The 25994-nt window shown below is 34.4% G+C and overlaps 1 protein-coding gene across 7 annotated transcripts in view; it reads left to right on the forward strand.

Moving 5' to 3' along the window:
* The first annotated feature begins 7849 nt into the window (after window positions 1-7849).
* LOC110106934 (glycerol-3-phosphate acyltransferase, chloroplastic) overlaps window positions 7850-25994 on the forward strand; it is a 68665-nt gene continuing 50520 nt past the window's right edge. For 5 of the 7 annotated variants that reach the window (XM_020837031.2, XM_020837032.2, XM_028695782.1 and 2 more), the window contains exons 1-4: window positions 7850-8395; window positions 21377-21474; window positions 22663-22749; window positions 22863-22960. In XM_020837031.2, the coding sequence (XP_020692690.1) occupies window positions 8083-8395; window positions 21377-21474; window positions 22663-22749; window positions 22863-22960 (596 nt within the window). In that variant the 5' untranslated portion in view covers window positions 7850-8082. Of the gene's footprint in view, window positions 8396-11517; window positions 11691-21376; window positions 21475-22662; window positions 22750-22862; window positions 22961-25994 lie in introns of those variants that run through there. The other 2 variants (XM_020837035.2, XM_028695783.1) reach the window with 2 other exon arrangements.

Raw genomic sequence — 25994 nt, forward strand, 5'->3', positions numbered from 1 at the left:
TGAACTATTAGTCCACAATCTCTTTCCCCTTCATAGATTATGAAAACCATATGTAAAACTACAGTGAGCTACAACAGCTCAGCAAGCCACACAAACTAATCTAAATTTTCAAATATTATTTTATCAAATATTTTGCTGAAAATTTAAAAGTAGTTAATTAATTACAATTTAAATAAATCACTGAAATGAGAATCACAAAATTGAAAAATGTGATAAATGTATAGCAATTATTCTATGATTCAAATAATAGTACAAAATAAATGAATAAATTGAAATTCATATCATAGAGTAGTTCAGATCAAATTTTTCAGACCAAAATAGAATTTCAAAGGATTCTTGCCCCTTATGCCTCTCTTTTTAATTGTGCTTATAGCACCAGATCGAACATATCAGATATCCATGTCTTAGAAAAAAAGTCAAAGGATTCTGGCCTCTTATATCTCCTAGAATTTCACTAACACAGACAGAATCTCAAAGGATTCTGACCCCTTATGTCTCCCAACAGATATAATTTAATCACATATATCATCATATTATAATAATTAAAGAGTAATTAAGTATGTATCAAAAGTTTACAGTATTGTATAACGGTAGACAAGAGAAAATCCAACTAGACAAAAATACAAATTTTCAAAAAATTATCAAATTACTATGGATTGTGCAAAATAATATTTTAAGAATTTTACTGTACTACATCACTATTTTTCAACATCTCGATAATTTTTTATTCAATAAAAACCCCACAAATTTCAAAACTATTGGTACAAAAATTTAAAAAAAATATTCAAAATATGCATAATTGTTATGTATACAATATATAAAAAGTTAAGTGGTGAAAGTTTTACAAGTGCAAAGTTATCTCCATTTTTTGCTAATGGATACAAAATTTTAATTGAAATATTCGCTAAAATTTACATATTTTTAAAAATTGAGATTGGCGTAATGTGTCTTACATTGAAACGAACAAGTTTCTCAACTGGGCCGAAGGACGAAAATGACCTAAAGTTGTCCAAAACCCAATTTTTCCCTCTCTCTCTCCTCCTACTGGCCCATCCACCAACGCTCTGCCTCACCATCCAATAGAAAGACTGCTAACGATACCTTTCTCTCAAGAGGACATTGCCTACTATTAAATATCTTTTTCTTCAACCTCCTCCAACCAGTCCTCTAATGCTCTAAGCTCAACAGTACCCTCAAAATCTCAGAGGCTTCAATCTCATATACATCTATATATGTTTGTCTACCTCTTCAGATCTAACAATAATAATCCTACTATGTGCCTCACCCATCATCTAGGCTATCAATGTAGCAAACTATAAAACTGTATTTAAACCAACTGTTGGAGTAGGACTATATACAGGAGCTGTATGCTAGTGGATATATAATCACACAGAATATGCAACTAAACACACATGCACATAAAACAAAAATAATGAACACTCAGATAGACTTGAAACTATCCCACTTGACTTACATATTAATTTATATATATAACTATGTTTTACGATCCAATTTCAAAATTATTGCTCTGATACCATAAAAGCTTGTCACAACACAACACGGTCAGAATATGTCCTATCATTCTGAGTTGTAACAAGCAAACCCTAAGATCTAGTTTAATAATTATTTCAGATTTTCTATCGATATTTATTGAAATAAACTACATACTACATAATTACTAAAATATTCGAATACTAAAAAACTCATTCATAAAATTTCTTTCTTTTATCAAAATAAATATAGACACTGCATTACATGGCTACATGCAAGAGCTATATAATTAAAAATTAAATTAGTCATGACTGTATACAAATCAAAATAATAAATATCTACGACTTCATATTTGATCATGAACTGCTAGTACACAATCTCTTTCCCTTTCTCAGATCCTAAAAATCAGAATTACAGCCATAGGGAGATACAACAGCTCAGCAAGCCATACAAACTAGTCTAAATTTTTAAATATTATTTTATCAAATATTTTGCTAAAAATTTAAAGGGTTTTACATATTCACCCAAAATTATTCTACAAAGATAATCAACAGCCATTCCATAGTACATTAATTTAATATTGCAATAGACATAAGAATATACACATCAAATTTATAGTGATTCAATTGAATCAACCTACTCAACTCCCCAAAGGTCCTCCACAATAAGAATTGTTTTTTAAATTTGTTTTGGCATTCTCTAAATATCTTTTGTTTTTAAAATCAAAATAAGATTAAAATATAATATGTGAAAGCGTTTAAGAAAATAAAGCACTCAAACTAAACTCAAAAGCAAATACATTTTTTTGTGTTTTTTTTGAACTTTTTCATTAAATAAATATTTTCCTTTTTCTTTTAATTTTAAATAAAAAACTTCAACCAGAGATTCACCCAAAATTGTTTCACAAAGATAATCAACAATCAAACTAGAGTACATTAATTTAATATTGCAAAAAAAGTAAGAATATACAAACCAAAATTATAGTTATCAGTGAAGATTGAGGAGTAAACACCACAATGACGAAACAAGTAAGAAAGTAATAGCAACGAAAAAGCAAAGGACATCAGAATTTAATGTGAAAAAATCCAAAATAGAGAAAAAAACCACGTAGCCACACCACAGCAAGAAATTCACAATAAAAATTAAGATAAATAAGTATAAATCTCTTTTTTCTCTCACTCTCTACTTGCTTATCTACTCACATACATCATTCTCAATGTCTACATACTCATAATACAAGAGAAAGCCAAGTAAAATAACCCCAAGGGACTCAACCCTTAAGAAAAACAAGAAATAAAATTGTTCGGTTCATCTCACAGTGACAACAGTTTGGGCTGCTATGGCACTCAAGTCTCGGTCTTGCACCTTGTATATATACCGTTGTGACGTTCTATGCTCTATCGTTCAGCACTAAGACTCTCATGTATATAATAACGGGGCACTCATGTACATAGCATTGGGGCACTGTATGGATCCTAAGCAAAGGGGTACCCCTCCCCCCTATCGAACACAACAAGATTTGGAGGTCCAAGATAATAGAATAACCAAATTGATCAATACAATCAAATTTCGCACATAGCAATCTCCCACTTGTAATTGATTACAATCAATCTTTCTCTTGATTTGTAACACCAATTATTATACCAGCATTATGGCCCACCCCTGCTTTCATCCTTCATGAAAACCAATTACTGAAGTTACATATAGCTTCAGTTTATAAATTGTCACCATCTTCGTTAGCTTGTCTATAGAATTCATGATTGTGTGTATCTTCTCCTTAGAAGTGACCTATGAAATGATACCGAAGCTGGATGCACTTCGTCATAGTATAAAATACAATATTCTTGGCTAGAATTATAACACTCATGTTGTCACTATATAGCTTTCCATTTATTTATCCCTTGCCAAGTTCTATCAAGAAACTTTACAACCAAATCATCTCCTTGTTAGTCTCAGTGATAGAAATGTACTCTACTTATATAGTTGAGAGCGAAATAATTTTTTGTAACTTGAAAACCCAACTAACTGTTGTCTTTCCTAAAGTGAAGATATAACCTATTATGCTTCTCCTACCATCAAGGTCTCCAGCAATATCAGAATCTACATAGCCTTGTACATCAATCCCTGCACCACTAAAGTAAAGAGCTTTGTCAACTAATCCTATCAAGTACATGAGAATCTACTTAATCGCCTCCCAATGAATTAAGTTTGCCTGGGTTACTCATAAATCTACTGACAACTCCCACTTCATATGTTATATCATATTTTATGTAGATCATAGCATACATCATACTTTCAACTGTTTAAGTATATGAAATCTTCTTCATCTGTTCTTTCTATGCTTCAGATTTAAGTGGTTGTTCCTTGGATAACTAAAAGTGAATATCGAAGGGAGTGCAAATTGGCTTTACCTCACTCATGTTGAATATGTGAAGCAACTTTTCAACATACTCTAGCTAAGATAACTTCAATATATATGCACTTCTATCATTATAGATTATCATACCAAGAATTTTCTTTACTAGACCCAGACCTTTCATCTCAAACTCATTTGATAACTATTTTTTTCAGGCATTTTATCTTCTCCATATCTGAACATACAACTAGTTTGTCATCCACATAAAAAAAATAATTTAATAGTTATCAAAATATTTGAAAAAATAATAGTAGTATGCCTCGCACTTTGTGTACCCATTATCTAACATAAACCTATCAAATCTCTTATACCACTGTCTTGGTGCTTGCTTTAGCTCGTATAAGCTCCTCATGAGTCTACACACCAAGACTCAATTACCTGTGACCATATATATATGATGTTGCATCATATATAACTCTTTGTCAAGGTCACCATGAAGAAATGCTATATTTATATCCTTATGATCTAGATATAAATCCTCTATAGCTACCATGATCATTACAACTCTGATTATAGTCATATTCACCAGTTGAGAAAAAAATTTCAATGAATTACACTCATCCCTTATGTTGAAAACCTTTAAGTACAATCTTGGGCTTATAGCGCTTGCTACTATCAGGTTCTTCTTTTAGCCTATAAACTCACTTATTATGCGGTTCTCTCTTGCCATCTAATAGCTATGTCAACTCCCATGTCTGATTCAACTCAAGTGAACTCATCTCATCATCCATGGCTTGTTCCCACTTATTTAAATCATCAACTTAAATGACTCATCATAACACTTTGGTTCACCACTATCTGTCATCAATAGATAGTACAAGGAAGGAGAATGCCCTTATAGTGGCCTTGAGATTTTGCTTGATATCCTAATTTCAGTATCATGAGTCTAAGATACTCTCTATGCTTCAACAACTTTATCTTCTTGATCATCATATTTGGAAGAATCTTCAAGGGTCCCATTTCTATCATCATGCATTTCACTTTCATTGAATTTAACATATTTGCTTTTGATGAATTTCTGATTCTGATAATCCCAGCATTCGTAATCAAATTCATCTAAGTCATATCCAATAAATATGCACTTGATAGATTTTGGATCAAACATACTCCTACCCTACATCAACATGAGCATATGATGAACAATAGAAAACTTTGAGGTTAGATATACTAACCTCCTTTCCACTCCATGCTTCATAAGGTACCCCTCATTTAGAGGAACTGAAAGGCCATGATTGATCATATAAACTGTAATATTCATTGCCTCTGCTCAGAACTGCTTGGGTAGACTAGTATGTAATCTCATACTTGTGACACGCTTAGTAATAGTTCTATTTATGTGTTATGAAATACTATTTATGCTGTGGTGTTCTTGGAACAGTAAACTAATACCTGGTCTCATTCAAAGCACAATACTTCTTAAAATTCTTATCACGATACTCGCCACCATTATTAGATATGAGACACTTGTGCTTGAGACAAGTCTCAAGCTCAACCATGGCCTTTCACTTCTTAAAAACATCAAACACATCTGACTTGTGTGTTAAGAAGTTACAAATACCTTCTTGCTGTGATCATCAATAAATGTGACAAAATACAAAGATCCTCTTATTTAAGTAAATGGAGCAAGACCCCATACATATATATACATTAACTTTAACTTCTTTGACTTGACATTCAAACCAGTATTTGAAAAACTCACCCTATGTTTCTTGATATGTACACAATCTTAACATGTCAATAGATTTTAAACCATGAATCTTTCCTTTAGTAAGAAGTTAATGCATACCTTTATATGGAGCCACACCACATCAAGAAATTCACTATAAAAATTGGGAGAAATAAGTACATATCTATCTCCTCTCTCACTCTCCCCTTGATTCTCTTCTCACATACATCTTTCTCAATGTCTACATACTCAAAATAGAAGAAAAAACCAAGTAAAATAACCCCAAAGGATGCAACCCTTTATAAAAATGTGAAAGAAAACCATCCAGTCTGTCTTGCAGTGCTGAGCGCTAGTTTGGGGCGATGCAATGCTCAAGTCTCTATCTTGCACAGCTGTAGTGTTATATCTATACCGTTGCGGTGCTCTGCTCTCTGTCATTCAGCGTTGAGGCGCTCGGGTATGTAACACAGTGATGCTCGGGTACATAGCACCAGGCATTCTATGAAACCCAAGCAAGGGGTAAACCCCCTGCACCCCTAATGAACACGATAAGCTTTGAGGTCCGAGAAAACACTATAACCAGATTAATCAACACAATCAGATTCCACACATAATAATAGTGGTTCAGTCAAATTGACATACTCAAACCCCAAAGGTCATCCTCTTTGGATATTGCACTAAATGTGTTTGTCCTTTAGCACATAAGTAGGCAAAGAAGCCTTTACAGACTATTTACAGCATGAAGAAATGATACTGTAAAATTGATAAAAAAATATAAGAAATGCTACTCATTATTTGTACTTGTTTTGCCATTAAAAATAATGCAACCGAGCATGAATCTCTATATATATTTGAATTGAAAACATATAGCATCAAATTCAGAATCATTCATACTTTGGTTTCATCAAATTGGAGTTAAATTGAATGTCTTGACAAACCAAACCTATCAATATAAAGAGTGATTCAACTAGAGCATTGAACGAATCCAGATGAAGTACTTGAATATAATTAGAAAAACTATGATATTAATTAGACGACCATTGCAGAAAAATCACAAGAGCCTCGACATGGTAAATCCAACAAGCATAAATTTGCTTAATTCTGACATAATTAATGCATGCAAACCAATGAAGCGTTATACAATTTGGGTAAATTTATAGAGCATGAAACCCTTGAAAACTATAAATAGACCAAACTTTATCTGAAGAGGAATAATACCTCGGTTGGAGAATCAAGAGAGCTCACACTTGAAAAATCTTAGGGGTCGCCTAAGCACCACCATTATAGCACTTGGGCCATTGCCCAACCATCTCTATTGGACCATGATAGTTTGATAAACTTCAGCAAACCACAGCTTAACAGTTGTCATTTGACCATTTTGATTGCTGCCATCATACCACTTTCATTCAATCATGGTCCCCAACAATTATGGCTTGATTACAATCCCTAGACTATCATCAACTGACTATGATATATTGATACCATCACTTGACGATGTTTTTTTTACCTTTTTAATATTGTTGCTCGACCAAAATTTTCCAACTACATTGCCACCCACTGACTTTCATTAGTCCTCACCAATAACATCAACATACATCATCACCTATAAAATTGATGTTTGACATTGACTCTAAGTTTAACTTTCAATATCAACATCAATGTTTATGCATGATTTATTAGTCTCTTGTCTCCCATTCTCAACATAGAATAAACAAGCACACAATAAACAATCTATTAAAGGTAACTCTCATGCCACATGTCTCTTCTAACCCTATCACGGGGAAGAGAATTTACAACTACTAACATACCATTGAAATTATTTTAATTGGATCAATTCTCATTGTTTTCCTCTTTTATCTATACCTGTGCCGGATCTTCATATAAAATTAATAATTTAGTATCTTTTTGGGAATGTTTTGATATACAATAACTCTAACGGCTAAATTTATGAAATAATTTTTTTATTGAGAAATAACCGAATATTGTGATCTATTGGACAAGGATGTTTGATTTTTATTTGATTAAGTATTTTTTAAAATATCAATTTATTTATTAGTTTTACCTTTTTTAAAATAATTATATCAACCGATATTAGAAGAATGGTTCTCCAAATTTTTTTTTTTTGGAAAAAAGCAGGATGTACTCTTATCCGCAGTGTTCACCTTTTCCTAGGCTATCAGACACGTGTACGATAGTGCGCACTTCACGTGTCAAAATTTGATTCGTAGAGTCGGCTCAATAAGACGACTAAGCCTGGCTCTTCAGCGCCACTTGCCCTATTTTTATCACTTGCTCTTCTCATTCATTAGAAACGAAGCGGAAGCATTCGTTACTCAAATTCGCTATTGCTCTCTAGTCTCTAAAGAAGCACTGCTGCCCTATAAATACTTGGCAGCCCATAGGCTTCCGTTTTGTTGATTCCCACACTGGTCTCTGTAGTCAATTGCTTCCTCGTCAGAAATAGGGTTAGGGCTTGAGCGTGTCCATGTGCCGTTATTGAGCTGTCTCCATGACTACTTATACAGCCTCTTTGGATTCTTTCAAGGCGATTCTTTTGCTATCGGCGACGCCTCCACTCGCCGGATCTTACCTTGGGGGAAGGATTTCTGCGCCGTATGTGGGTGCCGCTGGTCCGTCCACATCTCGACCGTATATTTTACCGTTAGATCGGCGGCGGGCTGGGAGGAGGTGTACATGCGTGGGATTTCTTTCGAGGGGGAGATCAATGGAGGCGTTGAAAAGGCCGGTTCTTGCGTCGGATTTGGGAGCTGGTGGCGAGGTCTGCCGCTCGAGGCCCCCATTGAGAGCTCGCAGCGAGGAAGGTGGGTTTTTTCTGTGCCTTATTTTTTTTGCATGACTTGTTTGTCTATATTAAAAATTAATTATCCATTCTTTATATTTTCAGCTCCAAACTGCCATGTGTATAGTTTTCTTGTTATAATTTCAATAAAGCGCTGATTAATTTTTACATATATATATATATATATATATATATATATATATATTGTTATTGGCTGAGAGGTCCCTTTTTGTGTCAAGAGAATTAATAAGTAACCGCTAATTGAACAGTAAAGCTCTTCTTGGTACTGCGCGTCTTTTCTTAATTGAATCGGGAATTTATTGGATGTGGGGAGTTTGGATGAATAACAGTCATGAAGACATGCTCATGCGACTCTGATACTTCTGTTTATGAAAGCATTTGGAACTTCTTACTGTTCCATGCAACATGTATATATATGTACTCAATCCTCATTATGATCATTAGCCCTTCCTGACCGTTTTGTGAACACCAAGACTGACTCTTGAGTAATAGATTGATGGGGAATAATACATTGTAAAGAGAAGATTAGGGAGAGGAGAGTATAGATTGGAAGTCTTGTTTCTTTATTAAAGGTCCCTTCGTTTGATGGAGGGTCTCAAAAAGTGTACATAGATCTAAGGGATCTCTCTAGGATTTTAGGGGATCAAAAAAGTGCTTCTGATTACATTTGTTTAGGTATTCTTTAAAAGTTGCATTTGCATTAATTAAAAAAGCATAAAAAGTACAAGAGAATACAAACTAGTTTGGAGCCCCTTACATGATACCTCCCTCAACAAATTAAAGCAAAAAGGGTGAAGACTTCTATATTATCATATTATGTATCCATTTATACACAAAAACAACTATAAAAAAATACAACCAAAAAGAGATAAAACCAATGGCCCCTCAGCTGGCAAGATGAGGTCCATAATGTAATTGTATTGGACACCAACAAAAAACCGCACGAGAGGAGGGGGGATACCCCGAAAGGGTTTGAAACAACCTAGAAGACCGAGTAGTATCACAGTGCTCTGGCAGAGGCCTAGATTATTGTGGCATGGCAGGCACGCATTGCAAATGACATGAGAGGAACACATCATTGCGCATATGAGGGGATCACATCCCCACCAATGAAGTTGTTTTGTGCATTCTTCCTCTTTTTAGGCACGGTGGAAATCGGTCCAAGTTGTAGCAACTCTTTCTGAAAATAGGCTTATGAAATTGTCCGCCGTTGCTTTGTAAGATTCAAAATTCTATTGGAAAAGTTCTCCATTTGCTTGACTTTCTCAGAAAAAAAAATCTGTAGTGGGCTGTCACTATCAGGCTTGATCTTTCCCCCATTGTCCATGTTGTGAGTGCAATCTTGTCGGGTAATGACAACTTCCTTGACAGCTTGAGGCTGTGGCTTTTCATTTCGGCGATTGGCAACAAGAATACATGGCCCAAGGAGTTCCTTATCGCAGCTGAGAAACCTCACTTTGCATTGCCCCTTTGAGAATTGGAGGGCTGCCATCAACATTGCACTGAGGAGAATGGGAGTAAAGAGCGGCTTGCTGCTGATTGGATGAGAATTCTGCACTATGGAGAGGTGCTGTTGTAGTTGGTGGCTGAGCTCTGGGATCAGAACTACTACTTTCCAGAATTAAGGGTTGTTTGGGAGCAATGGCAGCAAAATTTATCATCTCCTGGATGTATTTGGAGAGTGGATTGTTGTTGAGGCTGCATGGGGGCAGCTTGGGGCTGTTTTTTGGCTGGGCATATGTCCATCTTATGCCCAATGAAACCATAATTGAAGTATATTTGAGAGAGGCCCTCATACTCCACTTTTTGAAAAAAATTGCCAAGAAACCCATAATCCAAACTCTTGGCTAGGGGTGTAAGTGAGTCAAACTAACCTGTGAGCCGGCTCAGGCTTGACTCAATAAATGGCTTCTGAGCTGAACTCGATGAGCTAACAAGCTAAACTTCAGCCAACCCTGACTCTAAACGTTAGCTCGTGTACCGACTTGTTTAAAACAACATTAATATAAAATATAGTTAAAATATTAGGATTTAGGATTTAAAGTACAAAGTTGTTAAAAATATTTAATAATTATATTTCAATTTCTGATTCTAAGTTATTTTTTATTAATTTTCTTATAAATTCTCATTTTTTTTACTATTTTATTGTAATAATTGCTTAAGTCATAATCATTTTATCTCTTTTATAATAAATGAGCCCGCTTGTGAGCCGGCTCAAACTTGTAGATTAAAGTTTGGGCTAGAGCTCGAGCTCTAGTAATTAATCAAGCTTAAGCTCAAGCTAGGGTTGACTTGAGCTCGGATTGACTCGTTTACACCCTTGGTCTTTGTTGTAGTCTTTGTGCTAGGTCAACTCCGACTCAAACTCTTACATATGCACATCTACTCCATTAACTTGTCGGAGAATCATTCCATAACGGTTCTCTAAACATCGCGACAATGCGAGCAATATTTAAACTATCCAAATACATAAGAGACAATTGTGGAAACTAAATCCAAATTGGTGAATTTAATCAATGCAAAAAGTTGGGAGAAAATGATGGGGACCATTTATTAAGGACAACTATATATCTAGAGATTGTCCAACTATATATCTAGACGTTGTCCAAGGGCCTCCCATTAGGACGACATATCTGGCTTCAACATTGTCAAAGAGACAAATGAAACAATTGGGTGCAACAAAAATTGATTGGAACTCTCCCAAATGGGACCATCTCTTCTTTAGCTTATTGTGGAGAAGTAAATTTGGGATTCGTTTGCCTATGAACTTGCCAACTAATGCTCTCTCCAACTTGTGAATGTATTTTTTTTTGCACTGAATCAAGTTTTAGACAAACTGAAATACCATCATTTGCCAGCACCTCATCCTTGGTGATCTTCTCTAATGGATTGAATTGAGGCATCTTCCACGTAGCCAGCTTGCTGGGAGTATTTTTTGTTGCATGAGAGTAAGAAAAGGGCTAGCTAGCAAGCTGAAATTGGCCATTAACATTGTTATGATCCCGTTGGGCATTTTGTCAAACAACTTCATAGACCTGAATGTTTATGATCATTGCTGGTTGTAATAGGGGGATTTATACAACTGCAAGAAACGTCTCCATTGACATTTAATTCCATTGTATCATCACTAACCAAGCAATGGGTGATGGGGCTTTCAATTTCTGCATTCTCGCAGGATTCGTCCAGCATAGTTTCACACTCCTGTTGATCCATGTTCAGTTCGCCAAGCTGGTCGGGCACTATCTGTTGGCTGTTGTCCATGAGCTGCTCGCAATAGCCAATAGTTGCACCATATTGTGCGTGAGCTCCATGCAAAAAAAAAAATGTGATTAAGTTCCATTGGGTTTTGATCTTCACTCTTTTGCATACCAGCATCTGATCCCTGCTGCAATTCGCACTCAATTGTTTTGGCATGGGGTCCGTACTGCTTCGCAGCATCCACAGGCACGAGGGTCTCATGCGGTGTGCTATGCTTGGCAGCAAAGGACTTTTGATGCAATCAAAAATTTGGGAGAGGGACCCAAATTTTTGATCACAAAAAACAAACGTCTTTCTAGGATGATAGAAAGACATAAAATACTTAAAAGAACACAAATACTATAAAACACAACTTTATATAATAAAACGACTTACAAACTTTTGACTCCAACAAAATGACTTCACCAAAAACAGCCAACAAAAACAGCCAACAACTTCACTAAAACAGCCAACAAAACAGCCAACAACTTCACCGATCGCCACCATCAGTTGCGGTAGCATGCGTATGCTCCATTGTAGCAACAACAGCTTGGACGTGTTCGACATTCAACAGAGGGGAGGAGTGGTCCTCTCCAACTCTCTTGATGTGAATAGGCTTCTCCCTCTCCCAACTAGCTTTACTAAAGCTGAAAGGGCTCAACTTGCCTGCTGCAGAGTAGACTCGTTAGTTAAAATTGATACATATCTGTGCAACCCAAATACATGCATTGACTGAAATTGAATGGTCCTACAACCCTTCTCAGAGGAACGACTCCAAATCCTGCCTTGCGATTTTCCTTGAGAACTTCCATTCTTGGAGGAGGCATGACTTGGCCGCCCCTATCCAAATGGCTACAGCATCCATCGAACTTGCCAAGTGTGGGGTTTCCATCCTCTAACACCTTCCAATAATTTCCTGATGATGCATTTCTCCTACCTTTGCCATTGGAGTGGAAAAGAGGTGACCTAGGGCCACCTCCCACCATGCTAGAGCCTCTCTCTCTCTCTAAAACAGTCTAGCGATTGAAGAAAAGAGTGGAAATGACAAGCTCCCCATGTTTAGGTATTCATGAGCCTCTCAGTTGCAACCTTCGGCTCAAGGAGAAATAAAAATAAAATTTTTAAAAATTCCACTAAATGTGAGGGGTTTTTCATGCTTGATAAGATTTATTCAATTTCCAAGGACATGGGTCGATCTCTATTTCAATAGGTTGTTGCTTCATTGAATGAATTGATACACCATTGACAACTAGGAAACACAGTCATTGTATAATCACATGGATTAAGAATATCTCTAGCTAGTTGCCATTTTCCGTACTTTGATTTTGATCAGCGTAGATGATCATTCTAGTTGGATACTTGTTGAGTATTTCGGCTAAGTAGAGCAAGGAGGTTTAATGGATTGATTGCACTGAACTTTTTTTTAATAGTTGTTTTGGTTAATTTGATTGTTTCCTCAACAATTAATTATGCGACTTGGTTGTCATGTTGCTTGCGAGTCATGACCCATGTTATTGACTAGGTTTGAATGTCTGACATTGCAGCTAATTCACATTTGACTAAATCGAGTTAGACTTGCCAGGTGTTTTTGGTATCTTTTAATGTCTCATGTATGGATGAGATTCATTGTTAATAGTTGGGCGTATTATTGATCCACAAGTATTGAATGTTCTATGAAGTGTAAAACCTTTTTTGCACAGCTTTTCCCTTGATACTTTTAGATCATTCTTTTCTCTTTCCATCTGTCCTCATTTATTTTACCTATCCATTTTATTGATGCATCTTTTGCATTTTTTGTACATGCCCAAACTATAATTTTATTTTATGATGCATTTACTTAAAAAAATGTGCTACTCATACACACCTTCTATATAATTAATTCTTAATTTATTATTAATATTCTCGTCTCCTACCACACTTATATTGGCTGCCAATTATTCTTTATTACCAAAATACTCTGATCCAAACAATATATCTTGCCTAAAAATACTTATATAAAATTCACTTATGACTTTTTTTGGTGTTCTTATTGCACAATGTTTCTCTATTTTTGTCATGTAGTTATAACTCTAGAATATATTTTCTTACTTATATCCTTTTTTTGTTTGTATAATAATCAAAGATACTGAAACTTATAACATTTGTATAATAATCAAAGATACTGAAACTTATAACATTTAGATATCGATTCATCTTTTAGTAATAATGGATACAACAATAACAACATCAAGTCTTTGTCCCACTACGTGGGGTCGGCTACATGAATCCTTTTTCTCCGTTGTCCTGTTAAAAGTCAAATTCTCGTTTAAATATAATAAAGAAAGATCATTTTTAATATTTTCTAACCAAGCCTTTTTAGGTCTATCTCTACATTTCTGAACATTAGCAAATATGATACCTCTACTTTTCTAACCGGGCATCGTAAGGCCGCCGTTTTATATGACCAAACTATCTAAGGCGACTCTCTCTAATCTTATCTTCCACTGGAGCTACTCCAACCTTTTCACGTATATGCTCATTTCGTATCCTATCTCTAAGGGTAAAGAACACTTAACTTAGTATTATGCTTATCTTTTAATGGCCAACATTCGACACCAATGCACCATAAAGCATTGCATGTCTCACCACCATCTTATTGAATTTTCCCTTATATTTGAGGGAGACTTTTCTATCACACAACAAGCCTGATGCATTCCTCCATTTCAACCATGCAACTTGAATTCTACTGATAATATCCCATCTAAAACGTGTACTCTTATTAATGATTTGATCGCCCAAAGTCACAATCCCCTCACTAGATCTATTACTACTAAAATCACACTCCATAATTCAAGTTTAGTAATAATGAATGATAATCATTATTATATAACCCACTAAAATTATAAGTTGTTAAAGGATTGTGCAACCAACAAGTCAACCAATCTTAGTAGGGATTCTTGAGCACATAGAGTAAGAGTTCTAATTGTTAGTTCAATCATCTTATGGACCTTAGATTGCAATACATATTCCTCTTACTATTCTAGCTGTCAATCCCTCTTGGGGAGTGTTTTTTTTGGTGAATATATTTGATTTTATTTCATTATAAACCTGTTTAAGAAATCTATAAATACTTGCAACCTTTGTATAGAGTAAAACAGTAAAATTCAATGATTTTTTTTTTCTAATTTTTGCGTGGTATCAGACAGAGATTGAGATTTTTATCTTCTAAAATTTGTTATTTTTTCTTTCTCCCTTCTTATCGAGATTTTTCTTCTCTTCATTATGACTGGTTTTTGACTTCCTTTATAAAGATGTGACTATCATGAATGATGATATCAGACTAAAAGAGAACTCGAAGGATACAAGCTTTATATGAATGGGAGAAATTATTTGAAATGATCATAAATTTTGAAGATTTCTGAAAGAAAAAGTAAATATTCTCCATCTTGTGGATCCCATTCGAAGCTAAAAGACCCAAATTTGTACCTTGGGATGAAACAAATTCCATGATCATTATATGGTTGTAGAATACCATTATATCTAAAATTAGTGGGTCATATATATTCCTCTCTACTGCAAAAGAAATTTAGGCCACCATCTAATAAACGCTTTCAAAAGTGAAAGATGTTACACTCATTTACGAGATCAAAATTAAGATTTTAACAACCAAACAAAGTATTCTTCATGTAAGGATTTGAATGCAATGAATCTTTTTAGTTTGAATTGGATTATTATCAATATCTTAAGATGACATGTTGTGGTAATTCCTAAGCAATTTTTAGAAAGGGAATTTATATTTAAGTTTGTTTTAAATCTTAATAAAGATTTTGATCAAAGTCATGTTCAAATCTTAAGCGAAGAAAACCTACTGCCACTTTTTTTTTTTCTTGTATAAGACCTGAAGATTGAAGAAGGGTGGTAATGTTAGATGCTTCGATCACTGAAACATTTGCCATGTCAACCACCGATTTCCAAGCTAAGGGACTTACTATTGTAGACTCTTTTCTTAATGAAGGGCAAAAGTCTTATTCTAAAAGCAATTTAGGTGTAACTAATGCAAGAGATAGTTTCACAAAAATATCGTGGAAATAAAAAAAAAACCACAAATACGGCATGTCTGCCTTATGGAATTAGAAGTGCTCAATCCATTAAAATGACAAATTTAGAAACTTTCTCCGCTCTATGAAAAAATCATTGGATTATGTTCTCTAACTTAAAATGATACGACTTATAACTCTGATGATGCAGCTCCAAAATAAAGGACAATGACAATATCACAAACTAAGACCCATCATTAGAATTTGTGCAAGTTATAAGAAAAAATTCATTAGAATTTGTGTAAGTTATCATGCAAAACTTTTTGTGTAAGACCATGAACATCCCATACTATTAAAATTATAAGAGAATAATTTGAAAGCTTAATTTAAGGCTTCTTGATGGTAGATAGGCCAAACAAGTCAAAAGGGCAAATATTTTTATAAATTGATTGATTTCATGACCACTCTAATTGCCATTTGTGGCCAATCTGAATTTTTATGTATTTGGAAGCTTTTAATTTAATTTAATTTTTAGTATTATGACTTGTCATTAATCAATATAATAATATTTATCTTGTAAGGCTTTTCGAAGTTGGCCATGCTATAAAAATGCCTATAAATAAAACATTGTTTTGTACTTTTGATTCATTGAATAAAAAATATTTTTTAAATTGTATAAATTTCATGTGGAAAGGCTCGGTGGCTGTTCTACTCATTGGGGAAGCTTGTTTGCTGATCCTCAAGGGCTTTGGTGAGTCCTTAGTTATCTCTTATTATTTTCCATAATCTTTTCCAACACAATTTTCATCTTCTCTACTTAGATTCAAACTTAGCATTCCTTAACCCACAAACATATCCAAACTCTCAAATATTCTCCTAAATACCCCACACATTTCTCATAGCCTTCAAAGGTCTCAACTCTCTAAGAACTCTAATATACCATAGCCAAACTTCCAATGTGGAGAGATAATTTTCTGCCATGAGCAATTCAAGTTAAAAGTTTAGTAGCTTCTCAAACACTGATCCAAAATCCATAAAAACATTACCATTAGTTCCCTAACATCCTAAATCTTTGATATGGAGTTTCTCATTATTTTTCTCCAAGGAAAATTCATCTTTTTGGAGCTTAGAAGTTTCAGACTCAAATCTGTTCAAAAACCTACATTCTAGCTTCACCACAATAATTTCATCACCATCCTAAGAGAACACCAATCAAGTTGCTGCCTTCACCATAAAGATGCCTTTGATAATACATCAATAAGTTGTGTTTTCAGTGCCTTAAATAAATTTTCTCACATATGGATTTTAGATTTAGGTTCTACTTATCATATGACTAATATTGCCAATCTTTTTCAAACTTACAAATCCCATCTCAACAATAGAAAAATAAAAGTGATCAATGATTGTCTACCAGTTGTTTTAAGTTAGAGAAATATTTCAATTTCATCCACATTTATCCTAAGTAATGTGTTGCATGTTCGTAATATTATAGTAAATCTTTTATCAATTCAAAAAATCACTAAAGACTATGATTGCAAGGTAACTTTTCTTTGCTAATTATTATGTATTTCAGGATCTCACTATGGAAAAGATGATTTGGTAAGTTAAAGAAAATGGTAGACTATATCTTCTTGAAGATAAAAATTATTTGCCATGTTTCTTCTTTTTCACTCTCAATAGAGAAGATATTTGGAAACAACATTCTAGGCTGAGGCCTCTCTTTTTTTAAACCCTACAATGTAATTTTATTTTATTTTTATTGTAAACATGAAAAATTTTCATCGAGGCTTGTGAAATTATCAAGCATGATTATGCTAATTTTTTTTAAAGTGATTTTGGATCCTTTACTCTTTTTCTAATTATTCACTCAAACATTTGGAAACCTTCCAAAATATTTGACATTTATGGAATTTCAGGATTTATGACCTTCATTTATGATTGCACTTAGATGACACGAGCATATTTTATCAAATAAAGATCTAATAATATTATTTTTTTCATTTCTAATGCCATAATTAAAAAATAATTCAATGCTATAGTAATGTATTTTGGACTGATAATGCCAGTGATTATATTAGTAACACATTATCATATTTCTTCCATAAAAAAGGTATATCATTCACCAAACCTAACTGCCACATACCTAATCAATATAATATTCTTGAGAAGCAATCTTAACCATCACATATCTAATCAATAAAATATTCTCAATGGTGACTGGCTTTAGAAATCTTATAAATTATTTAGCTGAATTCTTCAACACAAATAACACTAAATTTTTTTTCCAAAAACCTTTGGGCGTATTGCTTGTGTCTATATCCATAACAACACAAGGGTAAATTTGATTCTAGAGCTCTCAAATATGTTTTTACTAGATGTTCCTCTACTCAAAAGGGTATAGGTGTTACGAGCTTACCTCCAAAAATTCCATACTTTAAAATTTCCACCTTTGATGAGAAGCTAAGTTTTTTCAGTCAAACTCATATTCTAGTTGAGAGATCCTCTCTAAAGATGGAACTTCAAATTTTCATCTTGATATTCCTATAACACAACTCCAAAAAATTAAAACCCTAGTACCCCTACAAGCCTATACAAAATGGAATAAGCCCAGTTAAAATCTCCTGCAAGCTTATACAATTCCTATATACTAACCCCATTAATATACATTTCCTATATGTCCCATCTCACATTACACGTTTGAATTTTTTTTCTCATACCCATAAAGCTTTACTTATAAATATCTGCTCTAATTCCATTATAGTACTACAATTGTTATTTGCATCATTTAAAACTAAAAATTGGAAGTATGACATGTGGGAAGAGATGAATGCTTTGAAAAAAATCATATTTGGAAGGTTTTTGAACTACAAAATTTAAGAAAAATGATTATACGTAATTTTTTAAATAAATTATAAAATAGATGAAAGTCTGGAATGATATAAAGCTAGATTGATAGCCAAAGGATATATTTAATCTTATAGAATTGATTACCAATAAACTTTGGCTACTGCTGTGAAAATGAATACAATACGCATATTAATTTCTTTTGCCATCTTGTGGATGATTCATGTAGCAGTATATTGTAAAGAATAATTTTCTATATAAGATTATTAAAAAAGTTTATATGGATCAACCATCTGGATTTGATTGTTCTTTCATAAAGAATAAAATGTGCATATTAAAAATGCTCTATGTGGCTTTAAACAATCTCTAAGAGCATTGTTTGGGCAATGCACAAAAGTCATGAATGAAACTGAATACAAACAATGCCAATGAGATCATGCCCTCTTTGAAAAATACTCCACTGATGGTAAAATTTCAATTCTTTGGTGATGATGATAGGGAAAATGAGTTTTTGAGGGAAAATTTGCTGGAAATTTTAAGATTAAAGAGTTGAGTAAATTCAAATAATTTTTGGGAATATAAATTGTTTAATTATTATAAAAATAGTCCTCTCTCAACAACAAAATAGGTTATGGATCCATTGAAAGAAATAAAAATGATTGATTGCAAATCTTGTGAAACTTCAATTAAACCATGCTAAAAATTGGATGTAAATGAAGAAGAAAAAAATTAGATATGAGAAAACATCAATGATTTGTCGGAAAAATGATCTATCGATCTCACACTCGTCTATGCATCACATTTGCGACGAGTTTCATTAGTCAATTCATGTACAAACCCAAAGAATCTCACTTTCAAGCTATTTATATAAGCTTCAAATATTTTAAATCAAATCTTGATATATAAATTCTCTAGAAAAAATAGAATAATTTATAAATTGAAGGGTATACTAATGCTGTCTATATATGATCACCAATGGGTAGATGATCCACAACTAGATACTGTTTTTTTGGGAGGAAATTTCATCATATGGAGAAGTAAGAAATACCATGTTTTTTCAAGATCTAGTGTTGAATTTAAATTTAGAACAATGAGCTTCTGTGGATTAAAATTATTTTAGAATTTAAAAAATGGAAATATATTGTAATAATAAATCTATCATCAATATTGCTCATAAGGTGTGTGTGCGCGCATAACTCTGTTTCCCTGTTTATCCTTCGTTTAATTTTTGGTGTTTGAAGGGCCTGTTGCTATCTGAGCTTGTCTATCATTCTTAATTGTGAAAGTTGCACCGGGTTATTGTTGTTTGCTTGGAATGCAGCAGATTGGGTAAGTTTGCTGGACTAAACAGGATGGCAGGATCAGGAGGGATGGCCATAGTCAGTGGTTATCAAAAGAATAATAAGAATAAAATGATTCTTATTTATAATTTTTAAATCTAACCTTCTTCCACTGTGCATGTTACGAAAATGTGATGGCTTGAACACTATCGAGTGATTTATTAGTCAGATCTTGATGTAGATGAATATATTCAATTGTATTTTCTTGAGATAAAACATTGTGACCCTTTCATCCTACTTATGCATACGACATACATCCAGATGGTTTCCTGTGTTGTTTTCTTCTTATAAAGAGACGGAGTTAAAGAAATTGATTAAATCTGCATTCTGTTGTTAAATTGTGGTATACCATCCACATTCTATGAAGGCAATTTGATGTATGCAAAGAGAAGGGGGGGGGGGGGGGGGGGAGGGAGTGTCAAAACATCTTGGGTTGTAACTTTTGTGAGCTTCAATTTCCTCTACTAAAAGGCAGCTCATTAATGAGCTTCTTCTACTTATTTAGCTCATAACTTGTCATTATTTGGTTCATTCCCCCTTGCCTTTGACTCTTTGGTTTCCCCCTCCTTGGCTCTTCTCCCCTTAGTTGCCTATTCCTTTCCCCTTCCCTTGGTCTCTTCGGTTTTCCCTCATGGTTCGGCTCCCCTGGCTGCTGGTTCCAGTTCTTGTGCTGCCTTTTTGGTTTCTTCCCTGGCTGCTTTCCCATGGCTGCTTGACCCGGTTTCTGTGTTGCTTTTTGGCTGCTGCTTTTTGTGTGGCTGTTTGGGTGCTAATATGGACTGACTTTTAGCCTTCCATTTGCTTGAATTTAATGGATTTAATGGGGGATATATTTGGACTGTTTGGCTGCTAGCTTTTCTCCTATAAATATAAGGTGTTTGGGCAAAGAAAAAAGGAAGTTAGGATGGAATTTTTGGATCGAAAAATCTGAGGGTTTTTCTTCTTTCTTTGGAAAAGCTTGCAAGCTTGTTCCGTGCTTCTCTTCTCCTCTAGGAAAGCTTGCGAGCTTGTCCTCCCTTCGTCTCGGACTTCTTATCTAATTCTTTTCCCTGCAAGTGTCCACCCCATGTATATCTTTCGTCTCAAACAAATAAGAGCTCCTTTAGGTGTTGTTTATGTTTGTGTTTGTAAGCGTCAAAAGTTGTGTCTTTTCATGATATCAAAGGTGTATTTTGAGTATTTCGTGTTATTTCTTATTATCCTAAGAATAGTTACTATTGCTAGCAAAAATTTGGGTCTTTTCCAAATTTTTGCTTGCATCACAATCTGAGACGTTTGGAGGGAGGGTCACATCATTTCCTTTTGCCTCTTCATTACACATTCTAGTAAAGGAGATTTCTTTTTACCATATAATTCCGGAAGACTAAAATGATTGCTACGTATTTCTGCATGAGCAAGGAAATTAACGGTTATTGGGGAAATCTTAAAGGTTGGAGTCTAGCAACTGTTGTTAATGAACTTTTTTCTTGTTACTCCAAGCTTGCTTTGTTAAACAATTCTTATGGATATCTTTCTCTTCTTTACCTTCGATCATTTATCCCACAGAACTGCTTTCTTATGTCAGAAAGGAAGTTGAAAATGGAAGGCTTTCATCAGATATAGCTCATGGATTGGAGGAACTCTATCATAGTTACCGAAATGCGGTATAAAATTTCAAGTGCTACTACTGTACATTTTGATTATGATTAGTTCAGTTTTATGAATTTTTCCAATGGTAATATAGTATCATGAACTTTTTTTTTTATTGTAGTTTCTGTTTATCATACACTGGTTGGCTTTCATTTTTTCATTTCCCCCGTGTTTGTTAAAAGATATATTGGCTTTGCTGGATTCAAAGGCTCGCCAAGTGTTCAAGGCTTTATTCTTAATTAGTTGTTTTTGTTTGATTATCCTAAATGATTTAACAGCTTGATTTTACTTTAAGTATGGTGGTGAATGTTGTAGCATACAATTTTCATCATTAACATATTACCAACTTCTTAAGCTTAGCTTTATGAAGTCATTCTTGCTATTTGTTCCTTTTTGAGTTTGCTGAGGTTTCAGCTCTCGTTTACACGTGTCTCCTTGCACATTTCTTGCCATGTTACCACTGTTCCTTCTTTTACTACCGGCATATCTCCTGGCTTTGTTGGTGAATCTTCTACTTTTTATTGTAAATGCCCAAATTTCCCAAAGCTTCTAAATCTCTTTTCTACAACCTTAGTTTTTTGTAAGCGCCACTTCTATATCATCTGAGATATAATTATTTTTCTCTTTACCCTTTTTTTGTTTTTCCACACAGCCATCTTATTGTTTTTAAACACAGCTAAATCTCGAAATTCAATGATTAAATCTTGCAAAATATGGTAAAGTTCTTGTTTCTCATTTACAGCAACAGCAGCTGAGTGCATTTTGCTTATGTCCTATTAAATTATGAATCTTAATTCATGCTTTCATATAATATATTACATCATATCTTCTGCCTAAACTCTAGTTTATGGCTTTACTTTTCTGTAGCTTGGTATGCTGGCCAACTAAATTGGTATATGATTGTCTTTTTAAAATTTAGTTTATACTAAAATGGAAATCTAGTCCCTATTTTGAAGGCCTTTTTGCTTTTGTAGAATTTGCCTATGAGACATGTGATCCATCTTGTTCCTTATCCTAATATTAAATTTGAAGCTTCATTTAAACATTTTCTATGCTCCACGTATTTGTCATTTGTCAAGCATTAGATTATTTGATTCTTCTGTAAATTTGTTTTGCCTATTATGTACCTACTTCAATGATTCTCATTATGCTTGTATTTCTCCCATATGATGGGATACATATAATATTTTGCATAATTGTAGGTTGTGCAAAGTGGACTTCCAGATGCAGATGAAATCATACATTCCAATATGACAGTTGCATTTGATCGAATTCTCATGGACATAGAGGTCCTCGAGTTTTTCCAGTTTTTTGCTTGTTCAATGATTGTAATTCTAATTCGATCACAAGTTTTACTTCTTCTGGTATTGCGTGATTATTGTGGTCCTGATTTATGCTGCAGAACCCTTTCATTTTTGGAGCTCATCACAAAGCTATACGAGAGCCTTTTGACTATTACATGTTCGGTCAAAATTATATTCGCCCTTTGTTGGATTTCAAGTAAGAAAGGTTTCTTATTTTCTTTTGTCTGTATAATTCATCACAAGCTATGTGGAAATTCATCATATACTAATGATAATTCTTTAGTAAATATATTTCATTATTTAATTTACTGGCATTCTTCACTGCCTTTGGTATATTTCAAGTTTATCTGTATTAATTCATCACCAGCTATTATACGGGGAAATGCATCATATATCTAAATATTTTTCAATTACTATATTTTGTTACGTAATTTACTAACATTCTTCCCTGCCCTTTGTGCTTAAAATAGATGTGGAATTCTTTACCCAGACAGATGGAAACTAAGATATGTCAAATACCTTTAGAACTCCTGGTATAATAGAGTGAAATGAAACAATTTAATTATAATATCTTTAATTATAATTTTTGCATCTCAGTTTGTTTAAAATCGCATCAATCAATTGAGCATGTTTAACATATTGCAAAGAAGGCATAATTATTATGCTTTGTTATATTTCGTGTGTCCCGTTTTAATATGATGTCACATGCCTGCACATCTTATCAACTAATGTCAAGCTAAATAATGGCATGGGTGAAACTTGATAATCATAATTTGACTGACAATTATACTAAAAAAGCTTTCCATTTGTCCAAAATTTGAGTGACTGAGGTGTTGAATAATCTCTCTCTCTCTCTCTCTCTCTCTCTCTCTCTATATATATATATATTGAAGAGTTTCTTAATTGATTATTCTTCTCCTTAACAAAAAACAATACTATATCTACATGTGTATACTAAAAATCCTTTAATAAAGGAAATAACTAAGTAGCTTAATTCTTTTCTAAAATTTAGGAAATAGAATTTTAGGAGAAGAAATCTTTTCTAAAAATTAGGAAACAAAATTATAGGAGAAGATCACAATTGATCTCTCATTTTATTCATAAAAATACATTCCTAAAATAAAAACAGAATCATAGGAGAAGATCACAATCGATCTCTCCTTTTATTCCTAAAATAAATTCCCTAACTTTGACTTTCAAATATTCAACACTCTCCCTCAAGCTGGAGAATATATCATATAATCTAAGCTTGCAAATTAAGTCTTTAAAGTTAGGTTTAGGTAGAATTTTGGCGAGGATGTCTGTAGTTTGTTGCTTGATAAAGATGTATTTCAAATTAACACTCTCACTAGTCACCTTCTCAGTAATGAAGTGTTTGTTAATTTCAAAGTGCTAACTCCTGTCATGATGCACGAGATTCTTAGCTATGCTGATAGCTGCCTGCTTATCACACATCATCAGAAATAGGAGATGAACTCATTGTCCCAGTTCACTAAGAACCCTTTATATCCAAATCTGATGAGGACATCGAAGATCAACGGCTACGATCGTGTCTATTTATTTTTATGTATTTTATTTGTTATTTGTACTTTTCCCTTCTACCCTCACTTAAGAGCTTTGTCTTATGTTTGCCCTAGGGGCAATTGTGTCTTTTTTATTTTCCTTCATATATTTGGCTATTTAAGCCCTCCCCTTCCAATTGGAAAGGGATGATGATTATTGCTAATGAAAATTTTGGTTTTGGATCTCTTTGTGAGTTATAGAGTTCTCTTTGTGAGTTCTCAAGTGAGGAAAGCCTAGGAGAGGCTCAAAGTAATACCCAACAGCCCCTTGGTGGAGCTCTTGGTTTTCTACTCAATATCTTTTCTTCTTCTCTCCATTTCCCTAGTTCTCTTCGTGAGTTCTTGAGGGGAATTTCGTGGATCTCTGTGTGAGTTCCGACATTTTTACAATCTCCCTTTGAGATCTCGAAGAGGTGCGTGAGGTTAGAAAATTCAGAATTTTCTCCACAATTTTCATCATGCTTCCAGGCTCTGGAATCCCCCCCCCCCCAACCTCTGTTTCCAGGCGCTGGAATCCCCTCCCCACTTCCTCCTTGCCGCCGGCTCTGTTGGTCCGGCCAGAAAATTGGCCGTCGGTCAATTGCTCCCTCCCGTTATTAATCCCTCAGCCGACCCTCACTCCCCTCCCCCAGCAACCAGCCGTGGCCCCTAGCCTGCCGCCCAGCACCCACCTTGCCGCCGGCTCCCCTCCTTGGACCCAAGTCTGTTAGAATTTCAAATCCATATTTAATTAAATTTCCTAATTTGTCTTCATCTATTTATGATAGACATTTAAGGGGATTAATGCTCCTTTTGAAATTCAAATTCTATTTCCTCTTAATAAATCAATTTTGAGAGTTACTTAAGAAATAATCAAATCTGAAATTATAATTTCAGATTTGATTGGGAATTAATTATTCAAATGTGGGCCCCACCTTTTAAATTCCAAACCTCTCTCTCCTTGCTCTATGGCCGGCCACCATTACCCATTAAGTCTCTCTTCAATTACATTAATTGCCTCCCATCAACTAATCCCTCACTAAACCGCCACCCCCCTTTCCTTTGGAAATTAATTTGATTTTCAAATTAGTTTCCCCTCTCCACGTCTCCTCACTAGAGCTCAATTTTAGAAATCTGAAATTGTTTTTCTCCTGAAGCTTTTCTCTCCTACCCGAGCTCCCTTCCCGACTTGATTTGTTTTCTCCAACTAAGTCCCTCTTCCAACGTCAACAAGCTGACATTGTTTCAGATTTGAAATCAATCCCCCTTCTTCCTCCACGGGTTACTCTTCCAAACCCTTCCCATGACTGTTGAAAATAGAGCCTCTGCAGGAGTTATGTTGCTGTCCAGAAGAATCCTAAAAGCTGTTACAGATTTTCTGGCATTTCCACCTGCTGTCCACTGCTTGGGAAAGTTCCAGATTGATGTCCTCTATTCAAGAGTGCCCAAATCAGCAACAAAGTTATCCCGGTAGACCACGTGGCTGCTGTCTTGAATTTTTGCACCTCTTCCCGGGTGTTCCTTAGTGCGAGGAGGTTCGTGGTTGCTGCCCACTTCATTCCCAACTACCAAACAGCTTTGCCGGAGCGCGTATCTATCTTGTCTTTGGGTAAATTCGACACCCGACTCTCTATCTTCATAGTTGCATCATTGAATGTGAATTTATTATCTTCATGAAGGTTGTATTAA

This window comes from Dendrobium catenatum, unplaced genomic scaffold, assembly GCF_001605985.2.
Source record: "Dendrobium catenatum unplaced genomic scaffold, ASM160598v2 fragScaff_scaffold_674, whole genome shotgun sequence".
In the NCBI taxonomy this organism is placed as follows: Eukaryota; Viridiplantae; Streptophyta; class Magnoliopsida; order Asparagales; family Orchidaceae; genus Dendrobium; species Dendrobium catenatum.